The sequence below is a fragment of the Opisthocomus hoazin genome, chromosome 13, assembly GCF_030867145.1.
Source record: "Opisthocomus hoazin isolate bOpiHoa1 chromosome 13, bOpiHoa1.hap1, whole genome shotgun sequence".
NCBI lineage: Eukaryota > Metazoa > Chordata > Aves > Opisthocomiformes > Opisthocomidae > Opisthocomus > Opisthocomus hoazin.
Window position 1 is genome coordinate 18,534,848 of NC_134426.1, and position 23,439 is coordinate 18,558,286.

The 23,439-nt window shown below is 43.8% G+C and overlaps 1 protein-coding gene across 5 annotated transcripts in view; it reads left to right on the forward strand.

Moving 5' to 3' along the window:
- MTMR3 (myotubularin related protein 3) overlaps window positions 1–23,439 on the forward strand; it is an 80,629-nt gene that overhangs the window by 31,414 nt on the left and 25,776 nt on the right. For 4 of the 5 annotated variants that reach the window (XM_075435044.1, XM_075435045.1, XM_075435047.1 and 1 more), the window contains exons 2-8: window positions 6,465–6,545; window positions 6,936–7,025; window positions 8,219–8,335; window positions 13,971–14,053; window positions 16,801–16,967; window positions 20,648–20,744; window positions 22,280–22,393. In XM_075435044.1, the coding sequence (XP_075291159.1) occupies window positions 6,465–6,545; window positions 6,936–7,025; window positions 8,219–8,335; window positions 13,971–14,053; window positions 16,801–16,967; window positions 20,648–20,744; window positions 22,280–22,393 (749 nt within the window). Of the gene's footprint in view, window positions 1–2,266; window positions 2,345–6,464; window positions 6,546–6,935; window positions 7,026–8,218; window positions 8,336–13,970; window positions 14,054–16,800; window positions 16,968–20,647; window positions 20,745–22,279; window positions 22,394–23,439 lie in introns of all 5 variants that reach the window. The other variant, XM_075435046.1, reaches the window with a different exon arrangement.

Consider the following 23,439-nt stretch of genomic DNA (forward strand, 5'->3'; position numbering starts at 1 on the left):
TCGACCTGCTGCCCACACTCCTCTTGATGCACCCCAGGATCCCATTGGCTTTCTTGGCACCCAGGGCACGCTGCTGGCTCCTGGAGGATCAAACAGAGGAGCTAATGCGAGGGGAATGGGGGGAGCACACAGAGGGGCGGATTTGCCCTCCCCAGGGCAGCAAACTGGCCGGTGCTTGGCTGGGCCAGTGGCACAGCTGCACACCAGTGCTTGGGGTTGCGCCTCCCTGAAGTCGTGGGAGGGTTTGAGATGGTGGCACAATTCATGGTGATGTTTCTGCTTCCAGGCAGCTTTTTTTTCCGTTTGGCACAAGCTGGTGACTTAGGAAGTGATAGCGTTTGGGGTGCTTATCTGTGGCCCGCAGCCTTGCGAGAGGAATGCTGGCGAGCGGGTGCTGAAGTGTTCTCTGAATACTGGCAGGAATAAAGCGGAATTGTTCCTGCTTATATTGGAACATTTTGCTCCTGTTTTTCAACTTCGCTACAAAACTCTGGAGGTTCAGTGGCTTCTTCCAGACCTCATTAAATTCAATAAAAAGCTTGTTGCAGATCTTGTGAAGGTTTTTTTTCTTGGACCTAAACCACACATAACGAGTCTGCCTGCTGCTACCCCAAATGTGTCTCTTGCCTTTTCATAAGCAGGGACGCGGCCAGAAAGCTGTCTCTGCAGAGTCATTCCAGAGGTGCACGGTCTGCCTGCAGAGGTGTTTTGTGGTCAATGAGCTTGCTGAGTACTCCCCTCAAAGGGGACTTTGTGCAGCCCAGCAGCTGTAAAGTCGAGCTGGCTGCATGGCCAGGCTGGTACCTCAGAGTAAAGCCGTGTCCTTTCTGCGTTCTGTGCCATGCTTGGTGATCAGCCCAGAATGCTGCTGGAATTGGCATGTGACTTGGTGGTGGAGAGATAGTTAAAACAAAAAAAGTTGACCTCAGTTGCAGGTAACCAAATGTTGCTTTTAGAAACTGCTTTATGAAATGGTAATTCATGACTGGCTGGGGTTTTTAGCAGCTGTGATCATTCATGGGGTGTGTTCTGGTGGAGCATCCTCGTGTCACCAGTTTTTTAAATATTAGCTGAATATAGGTACGTATGAGATTCCCCTGAAGTGTGTCCACTCTGTGAAATGTCTGACTTTCTTTCAGTTGAGGCATCTAAGTGTGTACTTTTCAAACTATTTCTTTCTACTACACCAGTCCTATGATTATATATCCTCTTTTGTGTACTGAAAGTATTTTTTATTTTTTCCCTGTCATAAACCGTAAACTAAAGGACACAATAAATGCAAAATAGAGCTTTATTTTTTTAATGGACAAGAATGTGAATATTATCACTAGATGTGGCACATGAAAGTACAAGCAAGCAGCAGGATTATACGTTTGTAGACGTTCGACTTTGCAGGCACACATACATGCAGCGTGCTACTGGAATACCTTCCAAGTTCTTGTGAAGAACAAGTCTTCTGGTACACTGGATACAGGGGAGTTGGTATTCCAGACACCTGGCTGCTTGCTTGCTTTAGGAGTGGGTGGGTTTAGTCTGGAACTTTAATTTTAGGTTTTAGGTATTTTAATGTAGAGCTTTGTGTCCCAGCAGACACTCAGATGCTCGATACCTGCTGAAGTGACTGTGGAAGAATGAAGCAAATCAGATATTTTCTCCATATAATTTTTTTGACAAATACATATTTGTGACACAATACTTAAATTTACTTTTGAGGAAGTAACTGTTTGTACAGCACTTGGAAAGTCAAAAAAATTGGCCTTGGGAGGAATCATGAGCGTTGCTGTTCACCCTGGCTGTTCAGAGGTCTTCATCTGCTTCCTTGGGCTGGGAAGCTAATTTTACTGTAAAACAAAAAGACACTTCTGAAGGTCAGTACAAAACCAGTTGGGTCTTCTAGAAAAGGGCTCTCCTGCAGCTTATATTGCTAAGTAAATTTTTTTTTTTCACTTCTGTGTACCAAAGAAGTTTTAAAAAAAAAAATCTAATTGCTTAGTGGCCACGATTTCTGAGCTGGCCCTCACCAGAAGAGAGGCCTTAACGAGCACATGTGTACCTGTCAGAATCCAGCCCTGGAATTCCTGCTTTGGGCATGTGAAGATCTCGGTAGTTATGACTTACATAGTAGTTAGTACTTTTTACTTTTCCGCTCTTAATTAAGACTAACGTAACAGTTGAGTTTCTTGTGTAAGTTGCTAGCTAGTTAAGAAGCGTGGGTTTTTTTTCTAATGAAGGTTCCTGTTTTAAAGTACTCTCTTTTTATTTGCAGTTGCCAGTGTGAAGTGTCGGAAGGCTGTCTGAAACTTTCTGGGACAAAGAGGACTGTTTTATTACCTCTCATTCTTTGGTGAGCTAATTGTGTTATCTTGATAAGATGAGCTACTTATTGATAGTGGGTTCTACAGTTACCGTTGATTACTCTCTTAATTAAATAAAGCATTTTCTAGGATGTTAGACAAGAATCTACGTTTTACTGAGTTGGAGCGTGCAACCTTTAATTCTAAGAAAAAGGCGACTTCTGACTCTCAGATGTGCACAGAATCTCGCAGCGTGATTCTTTGTCGCCCCTGCTCCTGAGCAGCGTGGAGATGTCTGCACTGTTAGCTGCTGCCCTGTATTCACCTGGGAACGCGACGCAGGGACTTCTGTGAGCGGTGCCAGCAGAGCGGGGAAACCTTGCTGTCAGGGACTGAGATGTGGGAAGCTCGGTGTTTATTCTTATCTCGGGATAATTTCTGTCCAGCTGTGAAAGGGGAGGAAGTGTTTTCACTTTGTAACAGGAGCATCTTTCACTAAAGCCAGGTCGTGTTCTTGAATATTTTGTGCTCTGGTTTTCTAACATTTCTTTGTCAAAACCTTGGATTCCAATCTACAACTTCTACAGGGCAACTGTAACGCTGTGTGGAAATAGCTGTGTTCTGAGACTGAGGGTCAACTCAGCTTCATTTGGATACTAAAATAGAGCAAGATCTAAAGTAGTTCAAGATCTGGACATGGGAGGCCGGGAAGAAAGTGAAACACCTGGGTGCTTCCTTTTTCCGTTTTTTTCCCTGCAGTTTTTCCTTGCTGTGAATCCAACTACATTTAAATATGCGTGAATGTAAATGATCCTTTATTTAGAAAATATTTTTTGTTTAGAATTACTGGCAAACAGATGGTTATTGCTAGTGTTAATTCTGTACAGAATTTAGACCAGAAGGCACATCTGAAACGAAAGGTAATTAAGATGTTCCTGTACTGGATGAAGAAGAGGCTGAGGTTACAACCTTTACTTATCATTCATCCTTTCAAGCAGAACATAAGGATGGAGAATTAACAAGACTAACCTCTTTTTTGGTGTAATTTAATATGTGTGAAAGGGCAGCACAGTAAATCGATGACATTACCTTCTCTGGCCTCAGTCCTCAAAAAAAAAAAAAAGCTATTTCTAACAATAAAAAGTTTTGCTACGCTATTTGTAAGCTATCTGCTGTTTATATGTGCTCCTATTGGAAGTGGGAGCCTGAATTTGAGGGTGCTTGTTATGAAGAGGTTTTCTTGGTCAGTTAGTATCGAAGCTGTGTTTGAACATTTCCATTTCATTTCTGGGAAGTGTTTTGTACTGTCATGGAAGAGCTGATGATTTGCTAGCTGCAGTTAAACAACACGAGAATTCTGATGGATTTTAGGAGCACAACTGTAAGAAATTTTTGAGAGCTAATTCTCTAAGCTACTACTGTTTTTATTGTCATGTAGATGGTTATAAAGTTAACTTTAAAAATAAATATATCTAATCAATCTGAAGCACAGAAGAACAATTTGTTACAGCACAGTGCCTAATGTATTAAAATTTTTCAACAGCAGTACTAAGCATGCTTTAGATTTGTAATAAAGCTCATCTTTTTAATTAGGTCTGTGTTTCTTTGATAATTGTGCTTGCAGTTGAAGGAGTTTTCAGAAATAGCAAAAGCATTTTTTATATTCAGAAGGCTTTACTATTAATGTTTAAAGCTTTGTACATAAATTGTCTAAATGAATTGATTTGGAGAAGTTTGGTCTTGGTGACTTTCGCGCTGGCTGCTGTTCTGGGAGAGCAGAACGGGTGCTGGTGAAGAGGCAGCAGGGTGCAGAAGGCGGCAGTGCCGAGAGCCTGCCTCCCGCAGCCTGCCGGAACGGGAGCTGCAGTGTCATCGTCACCACCGTGCTGGTGTAAGCGTGCCCTGACTGCCCGTCGCTCCTCAGCTGAGCGTGTGAGCTGATCGCTGTTTGAAGGATGGAGAAGGAGAAGGCAAACTGTGTAAACCTCACTGGTTTTAAAGCCAGCTTCGCTTGAATCATTAGTCTTCGTTATATCGGGATACACTGCAAAGTTAATCCAGTCGGTGCCTTTTGTGATGGATGAGCTGTGGGGCAGAGGCTGACAGGACAAATGGGCCTGTTGCTTCGCCATCTTTCTAAATTTGGTGGAGCAGGAGGCTCATTTTTTAGATCTTGTAGATGAAGGAGAAGGGTACATCACGCAATCGTGAGAAACATACAGTGACAGTGAAGGTTGGAAGCTGAGACCAGCTGCGCTGGAGAGGAACGCTGAGCCCCCCCGCTTTTGGTATCTGAAGTCAAGAGTCGCTATGGCTTGGGAAGATAAGCATAACCGAACACGGCGTGTGTAAAACACCAAGTCATGCTGGCACTGAGCACGAGCTCTTGTTTTGAATGCAAGGGCTGGAATTTTATGCCCTCTGGTATATTAAAAGTCAAACCTGATGAATTTATGGCCTTTTTAGCTTCGATCTTTCTGATTCTGTGAATCGTCTCATCACTTACAGCATGGGTTACACATGAACCATCTTTCTTCTCCTGCTCCTTATGAAACAAAAATGTGAGGTAGTTAGGCCTTTTTTAAACCAGTATTAACAATAACACTATCTCCGTCTTGCTGTTGGTAGGTAGCATTTCTAGACCTGCTTGGTTTCTGACAGCTTACAAGAACGTTCCCACCCTCCACTGTGCTGGCAGGTGTGGAAATTTCTGTGCTGCTCTTTGAGTTTTCCTTCTCAGTTTCCACAGCCGGTACATTCAGACTTCTGTCAAGTCTTTTAGATCTACTTTTTGCATTAGTCTTCAGTGAATTAGTGGCAGTTCCAGCTTGATTCTGCTTGTAATTTTCTCCTTTTACATTTATGTGTGTATATATATCTATACAGACTCATCCTTCTGCAAGGTGTGGGATTTTGAACCTCCTTGCAAGCATTTATTCTGCTGTTTCTCCCCTGCTTTGGGGACGTAAAGGCATTTTGTTTATTGGGATATTCCTGTTTAACAGAGGCTTTGAGGGCAGTGCAATGCTTTCTTCTCATTGATCATTTTTAGACAGTGGGATGTTTTAGTTTCAGAATGTGTCTGCTGCTCCTTTTTCCTGTGTCGATGTTCTGTGCAGCGTACTGGCTGCGGTGAGCGCTCACTGCGGCACTGTGTGCTTCTGAGCTGCTGGAGTCAAAGTGGGTTTCCGTGCCAACCACAGCACTGAGCATATGAAATACCTTTATAATATATATTATACATAATGTATAAAATATATATAGTACAGTATATTATATAATGTAGAAGTGAGGTGAAAAACAGAACTGACTGACATTTTTGTTTGTATCACTTATGTGCTGTAGACTGCAAACCCCATAAAATATCTGAATGAACCCTTTTTTTTTTTAAAAGGGAAGAACATACTGAATTTAAAAAATTGAATAGAAGATAAATCTCAAAAATCAAATTGCAACTCCTGTATTCACTTCCATCATTAAGTTTCTAACAGTCAGTTGCAGAACATTCAAGACTGTGTGCTCTTGAGTGTTTCCAGAAAATGTGCAGACGAGAAAGGTCAGGGGGTTGTTAGTGGAGAGGACACTGGTGGACAGTGATCTGGAGCTCTTGGAAGGGTAGGTGCAAGCAAATGGATATTTTGATACGTCCATGGATGTAGAAGATGAGTTAGAACTGTAAAACGATGATTTCTATCCATATATGAATCCTAATTCATGTGCTGTAGCTGAAACGAGATCACTTCAGGAGGATCCGACCACCTGTGTTGCGTAACGGATCCGAGTAAATGATCGCAACGATCCTTGTGGTTTTATGACCTCTCCATTTATGAATTTCCATCTGCAAAGGGCTTGGGAGAAAATTCAGGGGGGTTAGAAAGATGAACATGTTTTAATTTAAATTATCTAAACGTTGGTCGAATCGCTGCGATCACACGGGTGCTCTCCCAGCAGTACGTTCCAAGATGACTTTTCAGAATGAACCGAAGGAGCCAGGCACGTTTTGAAACAGCGTTGTCTCTCAGAAGAGTTAGTTTATGTGGATTTCATCTTTGCATGATCACTGTTTGCTTGTTCTAATAGCTGACTTCTCAGTCTTTAAAAGTTAATTTGTGTTTATTTGCCAAAAGAAAATGAATTTGACTTCATCATTATACTTTTCTGGTTTTCCAGATTTTAATAATAAGTGAAGAGGAGCCTCAAAGTATTGTCAGTAAAGACGAGGATTTCTCCTCCTGTCCAGGGCCTGTCATGGTAAGCCAAAAGGTTTTGTAGGGTCTGTTACAGAGCAGAACAGGCCAAAATCGGAAGAAAGTTAGAGAATTAATGTTTACATGGGGGGTTGTTGAATCTTAAATGTAGTACTAGGCTAGGTTAATGCTTTTTTCCCTAATACTACTCCAAGCCTTTCTTTTCTAGGACTTTGCTAATCAGGCTGCAGGAAGGAAGCCTGTTCTGATGTCATATTCAGCTGTTAGAGTGCTTGTCTTTGAAAGTCTAGTAACCTTAGTAAGCTGCTGATACCGGTGTTTTCTAAACAGTCCATCCTGTTTGAGCTTGTCGCTGGTCATTGATAGCTTGCTCTGCGTTGAAGAGGGCAGCAAGTGACAGTGCTGGAGTTAACTGTGGTGCTTTGTTTCTCAGGATGAAGAGACCCAGCACAGCCTTGAATGCATCCAGGCTAATCAGATTTTTCCCAGGAAGCAGCTGATCCGAGAGGATGAGAACCTGCAGGTAATCGCCACGCTGCTCCTTGCCGGTTGAGATCGCAGTGTCTCTGCTTGGCCTGTGTCCTCTGTAGAATTTTCAGTTGTAGCTCAGCGCAGCAATAGGAGAAGCACATTCTCTTTTGAAATGCTCGTGTACAGCTGGTAGGACAGAGTGTGTGCATTCTATTACAAGAGTTTCCTTAGAGTATCTGAAAAATATGGCCATTACTCGTGTAAGAATTCAGGCACTAAGAACTTGGTAATGATTCCTTTTTTTACCAGCGTAAGGAAGGTTTTATTCCATAGTTTAGAACGCTTTGTTTTTTAAAAACATAACACTAAGTCCTACCATTACTTCTTGTTACCGGGAAGCCAAAAAAGTCCTACGTTGCACAAAATGGGTTTTTTTTTTGTTTCTTATTTTTCTAAAGTTGCTTTTGAAATCAATTTAGTTCAAGTGATTTATACATGCAGACACTCTTATATCAACTGAAGAGGTAGTTTGTTTTATTATTATAGAAAATATTTTTCATTTATTTATAACAAAGTTGGTATAAAACCAGATTATTTCCAAGTTGAGCACTTGTGCTTTTCACCCAGCTCTGCTAAATTGATCTTAAGTCATATTTGTAATTAAACAGTTGCAATTTTTGTGTGCAGCATAAGACTTACAGGTTTGCTAACTTTATAAAACAGCAGCATATTGTGTATTTTCATATTTACAGTGAGAAATACGAAGCAAAATGTACAACTTGTCCAGGTGACTTCAGCTGTGTCGCACTTAGGTATCCAGTCGAAGCCGGTTATCTGAGCTTGCATAGTGAATTGGGGAGCAGTAGCGCAGCACGTCTGGCGTGTTTTGCCTACTTCAGGGTGAATTTAGTCACATTAGGGAAATGCCACTCTCCAGTAAGTAAGGAGTCAGAGCATAATTCAAGAGGCAGTCAGACTGCTTGCCAAAAATGGGAGGATATTTTGCTCAGATTTTTCATAAAAATTCACTGTTTTTCCTGACCAAGCACCTACTACTCAGGAAAATAAAGAGAAAATGAGGAATTGTTTTTTAAAAAAGCTACAGTTAACCTCTGAACCAACCTTACCCAAGACTTTCCTTCTTAGCGGTAGTAGCTAGGCTGAGTTCTCAGCAGTGTTTCAGCTTGTTCTTACGATGTTGTGTGCTGAAATGGTTTCTGAAAGATTTTTCTTCCCCTTCTGTAGGTCCCATTCATTGAACTTCATGGTGAGAGTACAGAGTATGTAGGACGAGCAGAGGATGCCATCATTGCACTTTCTAATTACAGGCTTCACATCAAATTCAAGGAGTCTGTTGTGAATGTAAGTGGTGTTCATGCTGTGATGGTAAGACAGATGTTCTGAACTCAGTCCACATAAGAGAATTTAGGATAAAAGTACAGGGATACTGCTTTCTAAGGTTAGTGGTTATGAAAAATCTCTTTATGGTGTTCAAATCACATTTTTCAGGGAAAACAGATACATATTTAGGTGTCAGAAGATGAGTCAGCACCTCTGAAAATCAGGCTTCATAAGGAAACTTCACATACGCAACTTTACATTCTCTTTACAGCTGGCTAAGTCAGCCGTTTGTGCTCCCCAAGCTCTGTATACACTCGGTAGAGAAATAAAGTCTTCCCAAGGGCTGCTCGGAGCAGCTGAGCTAGCTTCGTGCCTTGCTTGGAGGAGCTTTGAAAGGTGCACGTAGGTTCAGCGACTGAAGTTGCATGCGTGAAGTTGGGTAGTGTGAGTAAGTCACTGCCATCTGTGCATTGGATCTCATCTTCAGATGCCTATGCATTTCTGCAAAGAGCTTTACTCTTAAGCATCCATTCTTAAAAATTGTGACATATCCAGCTAGTCACGATCACAGACGTACGTCAGATGGGCGGTGTGTAGTCCTTTGCAGCAGTATAATGCTGACATACACTAGTGTAACTAGTTGTAGTACTGTTTGTGACTGTGTAACACTGTACATGGCACAGATGATTTTATGGAGATTTGTAATAAATCCCATAAAATGAATCCAAAGAAAGTGTATTTTTCTGTCTCCTGATGATGGACTTTTCACCAGTCTCCTTAGTTCAAGACAAGTCCTTAGTTCATGACAAGAATTTAACGGGAACTTTACGGGCCGTTATCTCCCGCTGCTGACCGTGCACAGGAGACTGTACAAGTACGTGCATACGCAGAGGTAGCGTAACTATGTCTCACTGCTCTTCTGTAGTCAGTCCTGCTGGGTAACCTGAGACTTGGAGGTTAAGCTGTAAGTGCCACTGTGCATGGGAATGGTAGCCAAGGGTCAGCCAGGTGCCGGGACGCCGCAGTCCTGCCAGATGTGCCGGCAGCGGAGAGAAGATGCGTTACGAGGCGTGTGCTTTGTGGGATTCCTGGGCTGCTTTGTGATACAGACATGGATTCTAGGGCTGAATTCTGCCAAGGGGCCTGCTACAATAGATCTGTGTTGCCTTGCTTACTGTTAGATATTTTTTTTTTCAAATTCAGAGTGTGAATATTGTATGAAATTGGCAACTAGAATTGACAAAGCGAAGGACTGAATGTTTGAAAACAAGGACCTGAGAGGGGAGAAACAGGAGCAGCCCTAGAAATCAAGAATTTGTCCTGAGGAATGACAGGACGTGATAGAGTTACTTTATCAGAGAAGAAGCCACGAATGCATGTACGGCACTTAGTGTCGTGTCTGTCCTTAGGATAACTGAGGGTATTAATTTCTAAGAATTTTCAATTTAATTATTTTTGAGCAGTAAGAATTGTTGTTTTCTTAAATAGTGTTGTTTCTTTGTGTTCAGGAAAGAGTCCATAAAAGTTTGTTGGTATTACCATGTTAATTGCTTCCCTGACTTCATATGCAGTATCCCGACCTCTCGCGCCATCTGATACCTCCCAAGCTGTTAGTCCTGCTTCGTGTGTCGTCATTAACCAGAAAGATTCCATTAGATAGTGTATGAGGTAGAGCAGAATATAGATTATTCTTCTGTAACCGTATGTGACCGTTGCTAATAACGTAGTATGAACTCTCCTGGAATTCAAGACAGACAGGATTTGAAATATCTTTAAGGATAAAACTTACTTGCAATAATTAGGAACCAGATTTAAATGGTTAAATTTTGGAGTAATAATCACATTGGTTATTGTTGATCAAAATTATTAATCAGATTGTGATTTTTTTTTTTTAACTAAATCTTCTCTGAATACATTTTGATCATGTTCATCTCGATTCTTTCCTACTGTTTTTGTATTGCTAGGCCTGCTCAGAAAACACCTGTAAGACCTTTTAAAAAATGTATAAAGGTTCACTAATGTTAGGGGTTGGGGTTTTTATGATTTGGAATCATCTTCATAAGGATCACTGTCCTGACTACGTCCAGCCACCCCAATGCCCCTGTCACCTCAGCGAAGTGCTGCGGTGTGGGGAAGAGGCTGCTTAGCAGGTATCTGTGTTACAGTGCCTGGGAAACGAATTGCTCCCGTGGGTCTGAACGCGCAGCTGCTCTGCGCAGGCGTCTCCTCTTGAAGTAGGGGGGTGTTCTCCTGGTAGAAATGGCCTTCCAGAGAAAGCAGCATGCGTGTCAGCTCCTTGCGCCTTAGTATGGGACAACTGCGTGGAGGAGGTGGAGTCCAGTTAAAAATGGATTCCTGCTCTTTGGGCTTTTTACCTCGCTGTTCTCTTTTGGTTTACAGTTCAGTAGACTGGCTGTCAGAAGGACGCTTGTGAAACCTCCGAGTAGCACAGTGCTGCTAGACCACTTGCTGCACCTGTACGTGAAAAGAAATACATTCAAAAGTTGCTAATGCTCACATTCGACACTGCCGAAAATGGCTGTTTGCATAAATCTTTTCCATGGGTGATTTCCTAGATCAGTGTGGTAACAGGACCATGGTGTTTTAAATGCAAACCCAAAAGATCCAGTAGACCGTGCATAAATCGGAGGGATTATGACATTCAGAAGCGTTGACTTGCGTTTATCCATGGGATAGAAGTGCAGACTCAACAGTCATCTGTCAGTGCACGTGGGAAGCGTGGTTCCCAGGCCGATCTCTCGTGATTGGCTTGCCTTAAGAAAATTGCAGACTTTGCAGCTGGTGAGTGTTTCCATCTAAGAATTGATCTTGCTGTAAGCTAACTGCATTTACAGGAGAATTAAAATTGTAGTGTAGTTTATGGAGCCGTGGACTGGCATGCATCCCCTTTCAAACAGCAGATTCTGGGCACAGTAAAAAAAAAATTCATGCTGGCAAGAGGAGGGAGACTTTCAGTCTTGGTGAGTAAAGGAGTTTCAGTGTGAGCTTTCCCTTGCTTGGTCTTTAATAGGAAGAGGATGGGTTTGGTATCTCCCCTGGCTTATGACTGTAGCGCTGCTGGGGTTCATCTGTGCTGAGCAGTAACTTAGTCCTTGTTCCGTTCTCAGGCCCTGATCCTCTGGTTGTTCACCCTGCCTGCACCTGAATAGCGGAAGCAGAGAGGGGCAAATGATTGCCTCGAAGCCAAAACCGAAGTGTTAGTAGTTGTCAGTAAAAGCAAAATTTCCTTCAGGTACTCCTTGTAGGTTATATGAACGAGATCAGACCTGGAGGGATTTGACTCCCTCCACCGAGGAGAGTCCTGGAAGACCTTCTGAGCTGACCTCGCACCCGCAGTTCCTCCAGCTGCCCTGTTACCCCCGGCTTGGGACACGCAGCGCGTAGCCTTGGCCTCATGCTGTTCAAAGTAACCAGTCTGCAACGTAACCCTGGCATTATTTCAGGCTCTGAGCTGGGAAAACAAGAAGAAAGTACTAATTACAGCTTTTGGCCCCTGGGTGCCACGTGGTATCCCGGAGAGACTGGGGCCAAGTGGTGTGAAGGGTCGAGCACATGGCATGGTCACTGGTGAAGCGGCTGGCTTACGGCAGCCTGGCCATGGCCCACTGCCACCGCGTGGCGTTGTGGTCAAGGCCTCAGCCATGGCGTGGGTTCTTTCAGCAGTTTAACCATGACTTGTGCTTTTTCTAACCGCAGAAGTGTTTTTCTCTAAGTGTACCTTGTACTGCAGTTAGATAACAGACAGCTCCAATAATTCAAATTAAAAAAAATTAATTTCAAAAAGAAAAAAGTTTGAGTTGTAGAATGCTGTTATTGTTTAAAAGGAGATCATTTTAAAGGCGACAGTCAAGAGACGGATACTGCAGGAGCGCAGGGTTCTGGTACTCTCTGATGCGATGAGATTGGCCTTGGGTAACGATGCAGGTTTATTCTCATGAAAGCACAGGTGATTGCTTCTCCACGGCTGCATTTCGATAGCCGTTGTTATGAGGCGAAGCGCCTGCGAGTGGAATTGCTGGCTCTTCTGAGAGCAAGCTCACTGTGCTGGGTGTCCGCCTTGCTGCATGCATCAGCCTGAAAAAACGAAGAGTGAAAATGGAATCGGTGGGAAAGAATGGGGAAGGACAGCAGATAATTCTACAGAGTTTTACTGGGGGAGGAGTAATGGTCGGGAAGGAGATTGAAAATGCAAGAGGGTCAGAGGACAGATTTGTATGACCAGAAAAGAAAATTAAAAAGACTGATATGAAGGGTGCCCTGAAGAAAAAGCAGCAGATTCAAAGGAAATAGATGGTGAGCTGCACGTAGACTGTCAAGAGAAAAGAGAATGGCCATTGAGCAGAGGGCAAATTGAAAGGGCAGAGAACAAAGAGTGACTTTGAAAAAGGGAAATTAAAAATAATGCAGTAGGAGAATACTTAGTATGTCATTAGAGTGCAGACAGGAGGATGAGGAGCCAGAACCAGCCTGCTGGGAGGAGGGAGCGAGGTGAAGAACTGCTGGAATGAAGATGGGCATGGGAAGAAATGCAATAAAAGAGGGCTGGGGGGGGAATTAACAGACAGAGGAGCACTTGAGTGAAAAAGCAAGTCTTCTGAGTCTGAAGTCATGTAGTTGGGTGCCGTGTAAGTCAGTGTTAGTTTTAAATAATTTATTGGTGTATGTGAGGCTGTCCAGTCAGGGAAAAAAAGAGTGGAAAATTCTCCAGTCTGAGGTCTGTTCCAGTCCCTTCATTTATTAGACAAAACTGTCACAGCAATTTATCTGCCTTGCAGACAAGAATCAAGTAGGAGATGATGTGGAAGAAATTAGCAGTTAAAATAAAGAGATCAACTGTAGCAACAGTATATCTGACCTTGTCTGTAATGCATTTAAATACTGTTACATTGGTATCTGAGTCTGTCAGCGTCTGCAATGTGCTTATTCATTTAAGACGATAATGTACATTTGCCTGTCTCAGGTGAAGGTCCAAAAATATCCATGTTTCTTCTTACCTTTAAAGGCCATTGCATATGCTGAAGTGTTTTGCCTGGTCTAGCTTCTGCTGGTCACGTGTGCCGTAGACCAGAAGTGCCTATAACCGCACCTTTGAAAATGAAGGATTCAGCGTTGTTACGCTAAATGTGGCTGCTTAGGTCGAGTGTTGGTCTGGACAGGCCAAATGTTTTTTTCCCTGAAGAGGAAATACGGGTTATTTGCAGATAACAAGCATCTGGGCCGCAGCAGTCTGTGAAGGGGGAGCTTTCTTAGCAGTTCGTTTGTGACACCAGCTGCTAAAATTATATTCCCAAGATTCCTAAATCTGGAGCTAGAAGAGAAAGATGCTTCTGTGAGAGAGGAGCTTGTGGGTTTCTGCGGCTTTTCCTGCCCGTGCGTTTGTCACCGGTGCTGCTGCCTGCTCGGCTGCTTTCCTGCGAGCCCGGCAGGTTTTGGGACTATCCAGCAGTGGAGCCCAAACTGCTGACGCAGGGTACCGTGCTTCAGAGCTCATGAAGTCATTATACTCAGTTTTCTTTGCTTTTCTCTCTCTTTTTTCAGACTCCGTGTAGTCCTATCATAAGTCCTTGTGAGATATGCAAAGAAATTACAGTGTTCGTGCTGTTTGAAATAATAAGTACAATCTTTTTAATTGCAGGTTCCATTGCAGCTCATAGAAAGCGTTGAGTGCCGGGATATATTTCAACTTCATCTGACTTGCAAAGACTGCAAGGTGATAAGGTATGAGTAGGCGGGATGGTGAGTGGGGGGTCACTTTCCTTTCCACATGCTGGGGGCAGCTGTGACGGTTCAAGGAAAGGTTTTTTCTGACTTAGTGGACTTGCTTTCCCTCAAAACATTTTCTTCTGTCTGAGTTTGCAGACGATAGCTGGGTATTTTTGTTAAGAGGGTGGAAGCAAGACAGTCTGCATTTTTGCTTGCTGTGATACAGTATAGCAGCAAGCCTTGGACTGAGCTGAAGTGGCTGATCTTGGTCTTGTTCTGAAACTAGTTTTAGTCTCACTGCGTTTTCCCTGCCTTACAATCGGTTACAACGTATTGCTTCACTTAGTTACAAGACACAGCACTAGGTAAAACCACTGAAACACATGCGTCCTCGAAAAGTGCTTAGTCCCGATTTGGGGGTTGGAGGGTTCAGATGTGGGCTCGTGCGGTTCTGCGTGACCCCGCAGTCTGGGTGGCATCCACCACGCTGTGGATTCGGCAGCTCGGAGGGTACAGGTGCTGTCCCTAAGACACAGCAGCCTGCTGGAAAAGAAGGTGAGGGAGTAAGCAAGGTACAGCTGGGTCTGCAGCCAGGCCGTAGCCTGGTAGAGTAGATAACGTGGTGTGGGAGGGGGAATTGGTTTGTGTCTGTCCTTCAGCAGCCTTGGAGTCTGCCCCAGGAGCGCCTGAGCTACAGCGGTTTCCTACTTTGCTGCTGCAGAAATTAATTTTGATCTATAAACTTTAATTAACAAGAAAGGAACGCTTCTTTTTGATTAAATGTTTGCTGGCAGTACCTTTTGTATAATGAAACGAGCCCCAGCCGTGTCTGAGCACTCAGAACGTTTAACAGGCCAGCTGCTTCCTGAGACGCTGTGTTTTGATGAGGACTGATTTTTCTTTAGAAGTAATGTTTAGTTTAATTTGAATTAAATATTTAACCTTCTCTTAACTTGTAAGTCTTGACATTTAGAAAGTCGCCCTTCCTCTCTACATTAATTTGTTATTTCTCTTCAATTGTAGAATGAATACAAGTGATTTGTATATATGCCCTTCCTTATGAATCTCCCCTCACAATCGCATCTCTGAGAACCAGTACTTAGTGACGCTGGCCTTTGGAAGGCCAGGAAGTGTGGGGCTGAGACACCAGATTTAGAACACATTCATGTTATTTTTCATGAGCAAAGTAGTTTGTGTTTTGAATAATGGGGCGCAGGTGAAGATAGTACTTGTGATTTGCAACACTAACTTTAAAAGAGTTAGAAAGAAACTGGGGTCTTTAGGGTGAGATGTGTCTTGTGTGACTATGGGTGTTGAATAGAGAATTATCTGCTCTAACCTGGTAGTCTCGGCTTGTTTTACAGTCAGTGATGGGAAATAAAAACCTCCAGGCTGCAGCTCCTTGCAGCTATTTAGACACGTTTCAGGAGCTGGAGGTGTCTTTTTCCTCCCACTGACTGACTTTTAGATATTTGCGGGTAGGGGTAATAAATCCTGCCCTTAGAGAGTACGGATGCTATCATAAACCATGAGTGCAGTAGAACACAGACTGAGCTGAATGTAAATACTTGGTGAACGTTTTATAACCATAAAACTTACAAACTTACTTACAAAGACCTGCAGGGTGGGTGTCAGGAGGATGGGGCCAAGCTCTTTTCAGTGGTGCCCAGCGACAGGACAAGGGGCAATGGGCACAAACTGAAGCAGAGGAAGCTCCAGCTGAACCTGAGGAAGAACTTCTTCCCTCTGAGGGTGACAGAGCCCTGGCCCAGGCTGCCCAGGGAGGCTGTGGAGTCTCCTTCTCTGGAGATATTCCAGCCCCGCCTGGACAAGGTCCTGTGCAGCCTGCTCTGGGTGACCCTGCTTCGGCAGGGGGTTGGACTAGAAGACCCACCGAGGTCCCTTCCAACCCCTACCATTCTGTGATTCTGTGAAAACCTTGAAGAAATCTGTCAGAACAAAATAAATCACTGGTCTTATTTCCACCCTTTTAGTTTAAAAGGTCAGGGAATCCTCTGTGAAAAGACAACCTCATGTAATTTTAATACACTGCTCTGGAGATCAGTTTCTCCTGTGCAGGGAAGGTTCTTGCTGGTGGTTGCTGTTAGTCTGTAATGTGAGGCACAGCTCAGTTTCAAACACATTGTTTGTTCTTCCCACCAAGGCCGGAGGGAGAATCTGGGCATCTGGGATAGGAGAAGAACGTAGGGTTTCGGATACCAGACTTTGTCCTCATTATTCTGAGATTAAGTATATTAAATTGGTATTTATCCTATGTCTGGTAAAAAATGTGTTCTTGTTTACGGGAATATGCTGCATTGGTTATCCTGTATGGGATGGTTTGGTGAGTCCCCATCTGAGAGCACCAGTCAGCCGGTCGCTGTGACTCGTTCCTGCCTTGGGTCGGGTGCAAGCTGCAGACAGCTCAGTGATACCGTCCTTGGTTGTGTAGTAAACACACATCGCTGTCTCCCTCATTCGTGACGAGCAGGGCGTGCTGCTGCTTTACTCGTAGTCACAGAACACTGCTTTGCTGCTTACGGTTCATTTTGACTTCCGAAGTGCGTATGTCTTTACTGGGAGCCAAGGGTTTCATTTTTACTACCCGTTAGAATGTGCATGGCAGCAGAATGAAGCTATTGGTAAGAAAGAGGTTTGTCCTCACTTTCTGCTTTCCCGAGTGTTTCCATAGTCAGCTTGGCAGATCTTAGCCTGGTGTCTTTTACTGCAAATTAATAGATCGGTGTTTGTTTCTGGGACAGGTGTCAGTTTTCGACTTTTGAGCAATGTCAAGATTGGCTTAAGCGACTGAACAATGCCATCCGCCCCCCTTCGAAGATAGAGGACCTGTTCTCGTTTGCCTACCACGCGTGGTGCATGGAGGTGTATGCTAGTGAGAAGGAGCAGCACGGGGATCTGTGTCGGCCAGGTACGTGGAGACGCTTGGGGGATCATTGCAGGTGCACGGACTCGTAGCTGCGTGTTTGTTGAAACCCAGAGCTTTCAAAAAAGTTATGAACAAATTGAGTCTGTACTGTTGTAAACTGAACCTGGAAAATTCCAGTACGGAATTGTTTTGTACATAAACTCTTGCACTTCACTAACTGGTGACTATACTGTGTGTGGTAGTCATATAGGTACAGCGAGGTGCCTTTCAGTGTCTTGCACGTCTGCGACAGTCAGAGTTTTGTTCTGTCCGAACAACACAGAGATTCGCTCTCCCCGAAGCTACTCCGGGTTCAATACACAGAGCAGTACTGAATATCCTGAGGAAATTACTGCGGTGGATTTTTGATTTAGCCAGTCACGTGTAATACTAATAATGTTTTGTTCACCATGGCAGCAACTTTCAGTCTAAAACATTTTGTACTGGTTGTGCCCACGTTTTTGGAATTGTCAGAACAGTGGTCTTCAACATGGAGGTAGAGGGGCAGGAGGTGAAGGAGAAGGAAGTCCCTGAGCTGCTCCTGAGGTTCCTTCACAGCTGCAGGACAGCGACCTGTTTTAGTGAAATGTCGTCCTTGCTGGGAAGTTTTAGAAGCCCACAAGTAAATAAAAGCTAAAATCTGGGATGCTGATGGTTGTAGTGCGTGTTTGAGTAGAAGGACATCCGAGGCTCTCTTTGCTCACAATTCACGTATCTCGGAGGAGTGTCCCGGTTATCGGGTTGAGCGGTGTTAGTGTGATTTTGTCTGTAACACTGAAGCTGGCTGGGGCTGAGCAGAGACTAGAATCTCTCTGGCGCCCGAGGGAGGGCAGTGACTGGTAGCACGCTGGTGGAGAGGGGTGCTCCTTGCTGCTGGTTCCTGCACTTGACACAGTTTATGTTGGCGGTTACTGACAAAAGGCAAAAAAATCCTCAGAGCAGAGCAGAATTTTAAACTCGAGTCTTTTCTCTCCTAACTAAATTCAGGAGCTGGAAGATAGCAGACATGGAGATGGCTTCCAAAGTCTGCTTGTAGTCCTTTTCCTCGCTGATCAGATGGGCTTCAGCCTAACGCTAGGTTAGGATAAGAAGCAGCACTTACTTTTTTTATTAACTTTTAGCAGTCAATTTTTTTTCTTTTAGATGTGTCTATCAAATCATTTTCTTTAATGTAACACCTTCTCCCTGTAGCTTGCTTATTTCTGGTGGTAGACGTTCTCCTTCTAGGAGTTGATTTATAGTTGAAATAAATCTCTGGGCATGTAACTGAAAAAGTTAATCCTAAGACATTCTGTTTTATTTTTTTACATCCAAGAAGCTCAGTATTTGGTAGATATGGACATAAATACTAATTTGCTTCAAAATCTAAGTATCAACTTCTGCATAAAATATGGAAGTTGTTATCCATGTATATAATGGGAGATACGAACTGTGGCTCACAAGATCAGCTTTTACAGCCGGAATGCACAAGTCCACACAATGGGTAGCTTGCTTTTTCTCTGGTTTTGAGAGTTGGTTGGGATGCATTGAAAATATTATCCATCTTGGCTTTTCAGGAGGAACAGAAAAAATGTTAAGGCTAGAGTTTTATTTCTCATGATTTCATGACATGCACAGTAGAGAAATAAGAATATTTCATTTTCATGTCATTTTATGTGTTTCTCTTAAAATCCACTAGCAGCATGCAGCATCGATGGTTGGAAATATTTCCAGTATTCTCATTTGTTAGCCAGAAAAATCCCTAAGGATGTATCACAAGTTTTAATGACCGTTCCTCAAAGCAGCTGATAATGAAGCCCATCCTCAGTGCTGTGAGAGCGTGCTGCGGTTCCAATAAAAGGTCTTTTTTTAAAAAAAAATAAAAATTGCTGCTAAGGAAGAACATGACAGTGGTCGTTGTCTGGCTGGAATGTATTGTCCCAGTTTCACCTCTGGACTTGTCCAAGGATCAGAGGGCTGCCACCTCTGGAGCCTTCCAGCGCGTGTGCAGCAGGGGCGCAGGCAGCTGGCCGGTTGGCGTCGGGGGCTGGCCGGGACGACATTCAGGCTCGTCCAGGGTTCACGTGAGAAGCGGGAAGTTGTTGGCAAGCCTCAGTCTAACTGGTCTGGCAGTAGGGAAGGTAGAGCAGAACTACAGTGCCGGGGTGACACTGGGACAAGCCTTCTGCAGCAAATGCACAGCGCAGCGGGCAGAGCTCTGTCTTTTGTGTTGGCACTGTCGTACCAGTGACGTGATGTAAAGGGAGGAGGTGAGGGAGGGCAGTCGGGTCCATAGATTTTACTGCCGTGTGCCTTGCAGAGTGAGTATGCTCCATTGCACGCAGTGTCATTCTCGCATTTTACCTTTCAAAAAGCGTAACAAAAATAGCCTTAGTATGCTCCTGCACATTGTCAGTGTTGTAAAGCATGTCTGAATTTGCAAAGCACCATTTTCAGCGTACGAGCTGACCTGTGGGAGTGAAGAACACTGTAGCTTTTCTTTCAGACTTAATGAAGTCCTCTGGTTAGGCTGCTATCTTTGTTCTTAATTTACTCTAATTTAACTCTAATTGTTTTGTAATGTCACGTAAAAAATTGTCAGACATACACGTCTTTGAGATATGTATGCATCTGCATATGTCTCAGGTATTGGAAGGCTCTAAGGGTTTTCTGAAACGTGTAATTGAAGGATGTAATACTTAAAGCATTAATTTTTCAACAGATTTTTCCCCCCCGTTGGGTGGTGCTCTGCCTCATGATTTAACGATACAGTAATTTAAGGAGACAAGCAATGGACAGACTTTCAGAATCATGTTTTGTAGTGTTGCTCACACACTTGTTAAATTTACCACATCTCTTAGCTCTGTGAACCTGGAGATTTTGTACATTATTCTCTTCTACATGTTGATTGATGGCCATCTTATTCTCTAGACTTTCTGTCTGTCAGAATAGTTACTCTTTATTGCAGTTGCCTCTTCTTCAATTGCATTTTGATACTTTTAAAAAAGTGTCTGGGAAATGGAGCTCATTCCAGTTCCTTTAATATATTAATGCAGGAATCTGTGAGGATCGTTTGACTGATATTTCTGTCAAGCAATCGTTTATTCATTTTATCTTCCTATCTCCACGTGACTCGTGGAGGAGCAATGTCCAATTTACAGATGGAAACTGAGGTCCAGGTTGGATTACAGGGCTTGCCTGCAGCCCTGCAGGAAACCTGTGGCTGAGATTGCCCAACTTCCAGACCACGTTCTGTCTGTTACCCCTTCACCTATCAGTTGGGCCAGAGCTTCGACTTCTCATTAATAGAAACTTCTGAACTTCAGAAAAGAAAAAACTGCGAGCGTTTCCCCATGAAGACCACTGGTGGATCCACGTGGCTTTTGCCGATGTGCTTGGTTCCACTCTGCAGCGTTCTTGTTTCTGACATGGATTTACAGAAGCTGGTCATTGCAGAGAAGTCGTCCTCGGTGGCCTTTGACATTCCTGGAGAGCTGGCCAGGGAGAGCCCTCAGTACAAGCTGTGCTGCTTCTGATACGGGTTTTCAGAATGGGGTTGTGGAATGTAGGGAGTGTTTTGGGGCTGTTCCTTTCTCTTTTCAGTTTTTATGAAGTATGAGTGCAGGGGTGTTTTTCTCTAACTATTTTCAAAGGCAGGAATCCTTATTTCGCATGTGTTTTCTGTCTCTGCTTTTGATACCCAGGAGAACATGTAACTTCAAGGTTTAAAAACGAAGTGGAGCGGATGGGTTTTGATATGAACAATGCCTGGAGGATTTCCAACATCAATGAGAAGTACAAGTAAGTTATGTGGGCTGCTGATTCAGAGCCAAATGGCATCTCAAAACACCAGTTTTGTTATAGCAGATTACTGGAACTCTTTCCAAGTTCTAGAGTTCCTGTTAAGGGACAGTTAGAGTTATGGGGGTTTTTTTTGTTTTATAGTAAAAATGTGCTTTTTAAAGTACTATTTAATGCTTTACTAGCCAGTACAATTTTTGTAGGCTTAGAAACACCAGATTTTAATGTGCTTGCTGGAGGACTGCTTAAAGAAGAAGCATTTTAATGGAAGAAGGGGAAGCCTTAAGTGAGTGAAGAGTGGAGTTTGGTTATATTTTAAAAAAACTTTTGTTTATTGTGTCTTATTCTCTAACTTGTGACAAAGACTTGTATCTAAAAAATAATAAAAAAAAAAAAAGGTTGGTTTGGAAGAGTTAAGCTTGTAGATCCTGAAAATCAGATAAAACACTTTCTGTGGTCCTGAAAGCCCTCTTGGCTGGCTGCTGGAGCAGAGAAGGGCCTTCCTCCATTCCCAGCTGGTGGGACAGCGTGCTGGCTGACCCCTCATCCAGTTCAGAGCAGAACCAGCGGTAACACGCTGGTGAAACACGTTTCGTTGCGCTTGTCTTTGCAGGATAATGGCTTGTGGCTGGTAGTGGATGTCACTGCAAGAAGAGGATCTGTCTTGGTCTCTAAAAATATAGGGAAGAAAAAATAGCTATCCCTTAGGTATTTAAAGAAAAAGGAAAAACCCTTTGTGTCGTATGGAAGCAGAATGACACAAACCACTCCTTTCCTTCTTGAGGCCAGCACTTGAGAAAAGAGCCTTTTTTCAGGATGATGGATACATTTTTCTGAATAGAACGGTCTTAGATGCATGTTCATGTCTGTCCTCCTTCTGCAGTAAATGCGTCTCTCCAAGGGGATGGACTGGGGATGAACTAGTTTGTGATTCAGCGATGTATTGCAGTCACTACTGACTGCTTGCCCTGTTCTCAGTGGCAGTCATGGCTTTATTGGTGACATCGTGGAGTAGGAGGTGCGTCTGGTAGAAGAAAGTTCCAGGTAGCCAGTCAGACATGAGCCAGTGCACTCTGATTCCTGCCTTCAGCGAGGGTCGATTAGCCGAAGGACTTTTTCCACATTTGCACAAATTCTCTGCCTTGAATCCAGTGGCCCAGGGTGGTTCTGTGTTTTGTGATCCAGAAATAGAGCGGCTGATTCTGTAGCACGGAGACATGGCATTTCTCTTCTGTGGTCCAGTTTATTTCAGCAGCTGGAGTTAAAAATTGCCTACATGTGGATTTCCTGAGAAAACACCAGCTGGAGTCTTCTAATTCTGAAATGCATTAGTGCACCTCGATGTTCACGGTGTTTTGTGTGTATGCAGTGAGGAGTCTGTTAGCATACAACGAGCCAGGAGTTAACGAAACGGCAGCTTGTCGAGGTGAAGAGTTGTCCGGTTGCTTGTACTGCTTGTTTGTGTGTGCTGTCTGGGAAGCAGGTGACTGCTCTGTGTCGCTGGCGCTCAACCCTCTGCACCCCTTTTCTCGCAGGCTCTGTGGCAGTTACCCCCAGGAAATCATAGTGCCTGCCTGGATCACCGATAAAGAGCTGGAGAGCGTGGCCAGCTTTCGCTCCTGGAAGCGCATCCCTGCGGTGGTGTACAGGTGAGGCTCTCGCGGGCGGAGCAGCCCGCACGAGGCTGTAAATGGGGCGTGCTAGCAAATGAAAGCTGAATGAAGTTGTAACTGGGGATCTTGGCTTGTAATGAAAGGTGTTCAGGCTCCTCTGGGCCCCAGATGTCGCCTCACTGCACCTGACAGACTTTAGCAAAAGTGTTCAAGGTATTTTACAGTAATATTTTTATAATTTATTTGAAGTAAAGAGGTCTGGCGTGCATCTTGCTGTATTTTTGCATGTATAACTTGATGCGGAGGGATGCTGCATGAAGGCCCAGGACCTGCTAGGGCAGAGTTAGAGAACTAGACTGGGTAGAGGCAACAGAACCCGGCAGAGTCCCCGCTGTGCTGCCTGGTGGAGTGGTACCCAAGCTGGCGCACACTGGGACTCTGTCTGGGGTGCAGTCCTGCTGTTCCCCTCCAGAAGGGTCCCAGGCGCGGTGTAGGGTGGATGATCAGGAGAAGAGGACCTCGCAACAAAACACAAAGCACCCTGAGGGTTTAGATATCAAATGAGGGTAACAGGGGACCCCTCACATGAGAAGGCATTCAGACCTGTATTTAACTGACGGCAAAGTACGATCTGTTAGGCTGGGTAGCTTGAGGTCTTACAGCTACTTCTGTATGTGTTGGTTTATACCTGTTCCAAACTCCAAGAATGTGTGAGACAGCAGCACATATTGGCCACTGTCAAGCCATAAATGAGGTAAAGGCAGAGTTACTACACGTTCACTCTGAATGGGAATAATGGTTTGTATTTTCTAATTCTAGACACAGAACGTGGGAGCACTCAGCATTTGCGTCTCCTGCAAGTCATTCCTAGGGCAGTCACCTCAGTTAAAATTGATTTTTATTTTTTTTCATGTGAAAATGGAAAAATGTAAGATGAAGACATCAGCACAGCTGAAGAAGTGATAAATGGCATCTCTGGCCAAGTGCTCCTTTGGCTTTTTCCTAATTTTCATCTGGCTAATACTCACACTGCAGTATAAACAAGGACAAATCCCAAAATTATTTAAGGGAGATACAAAACT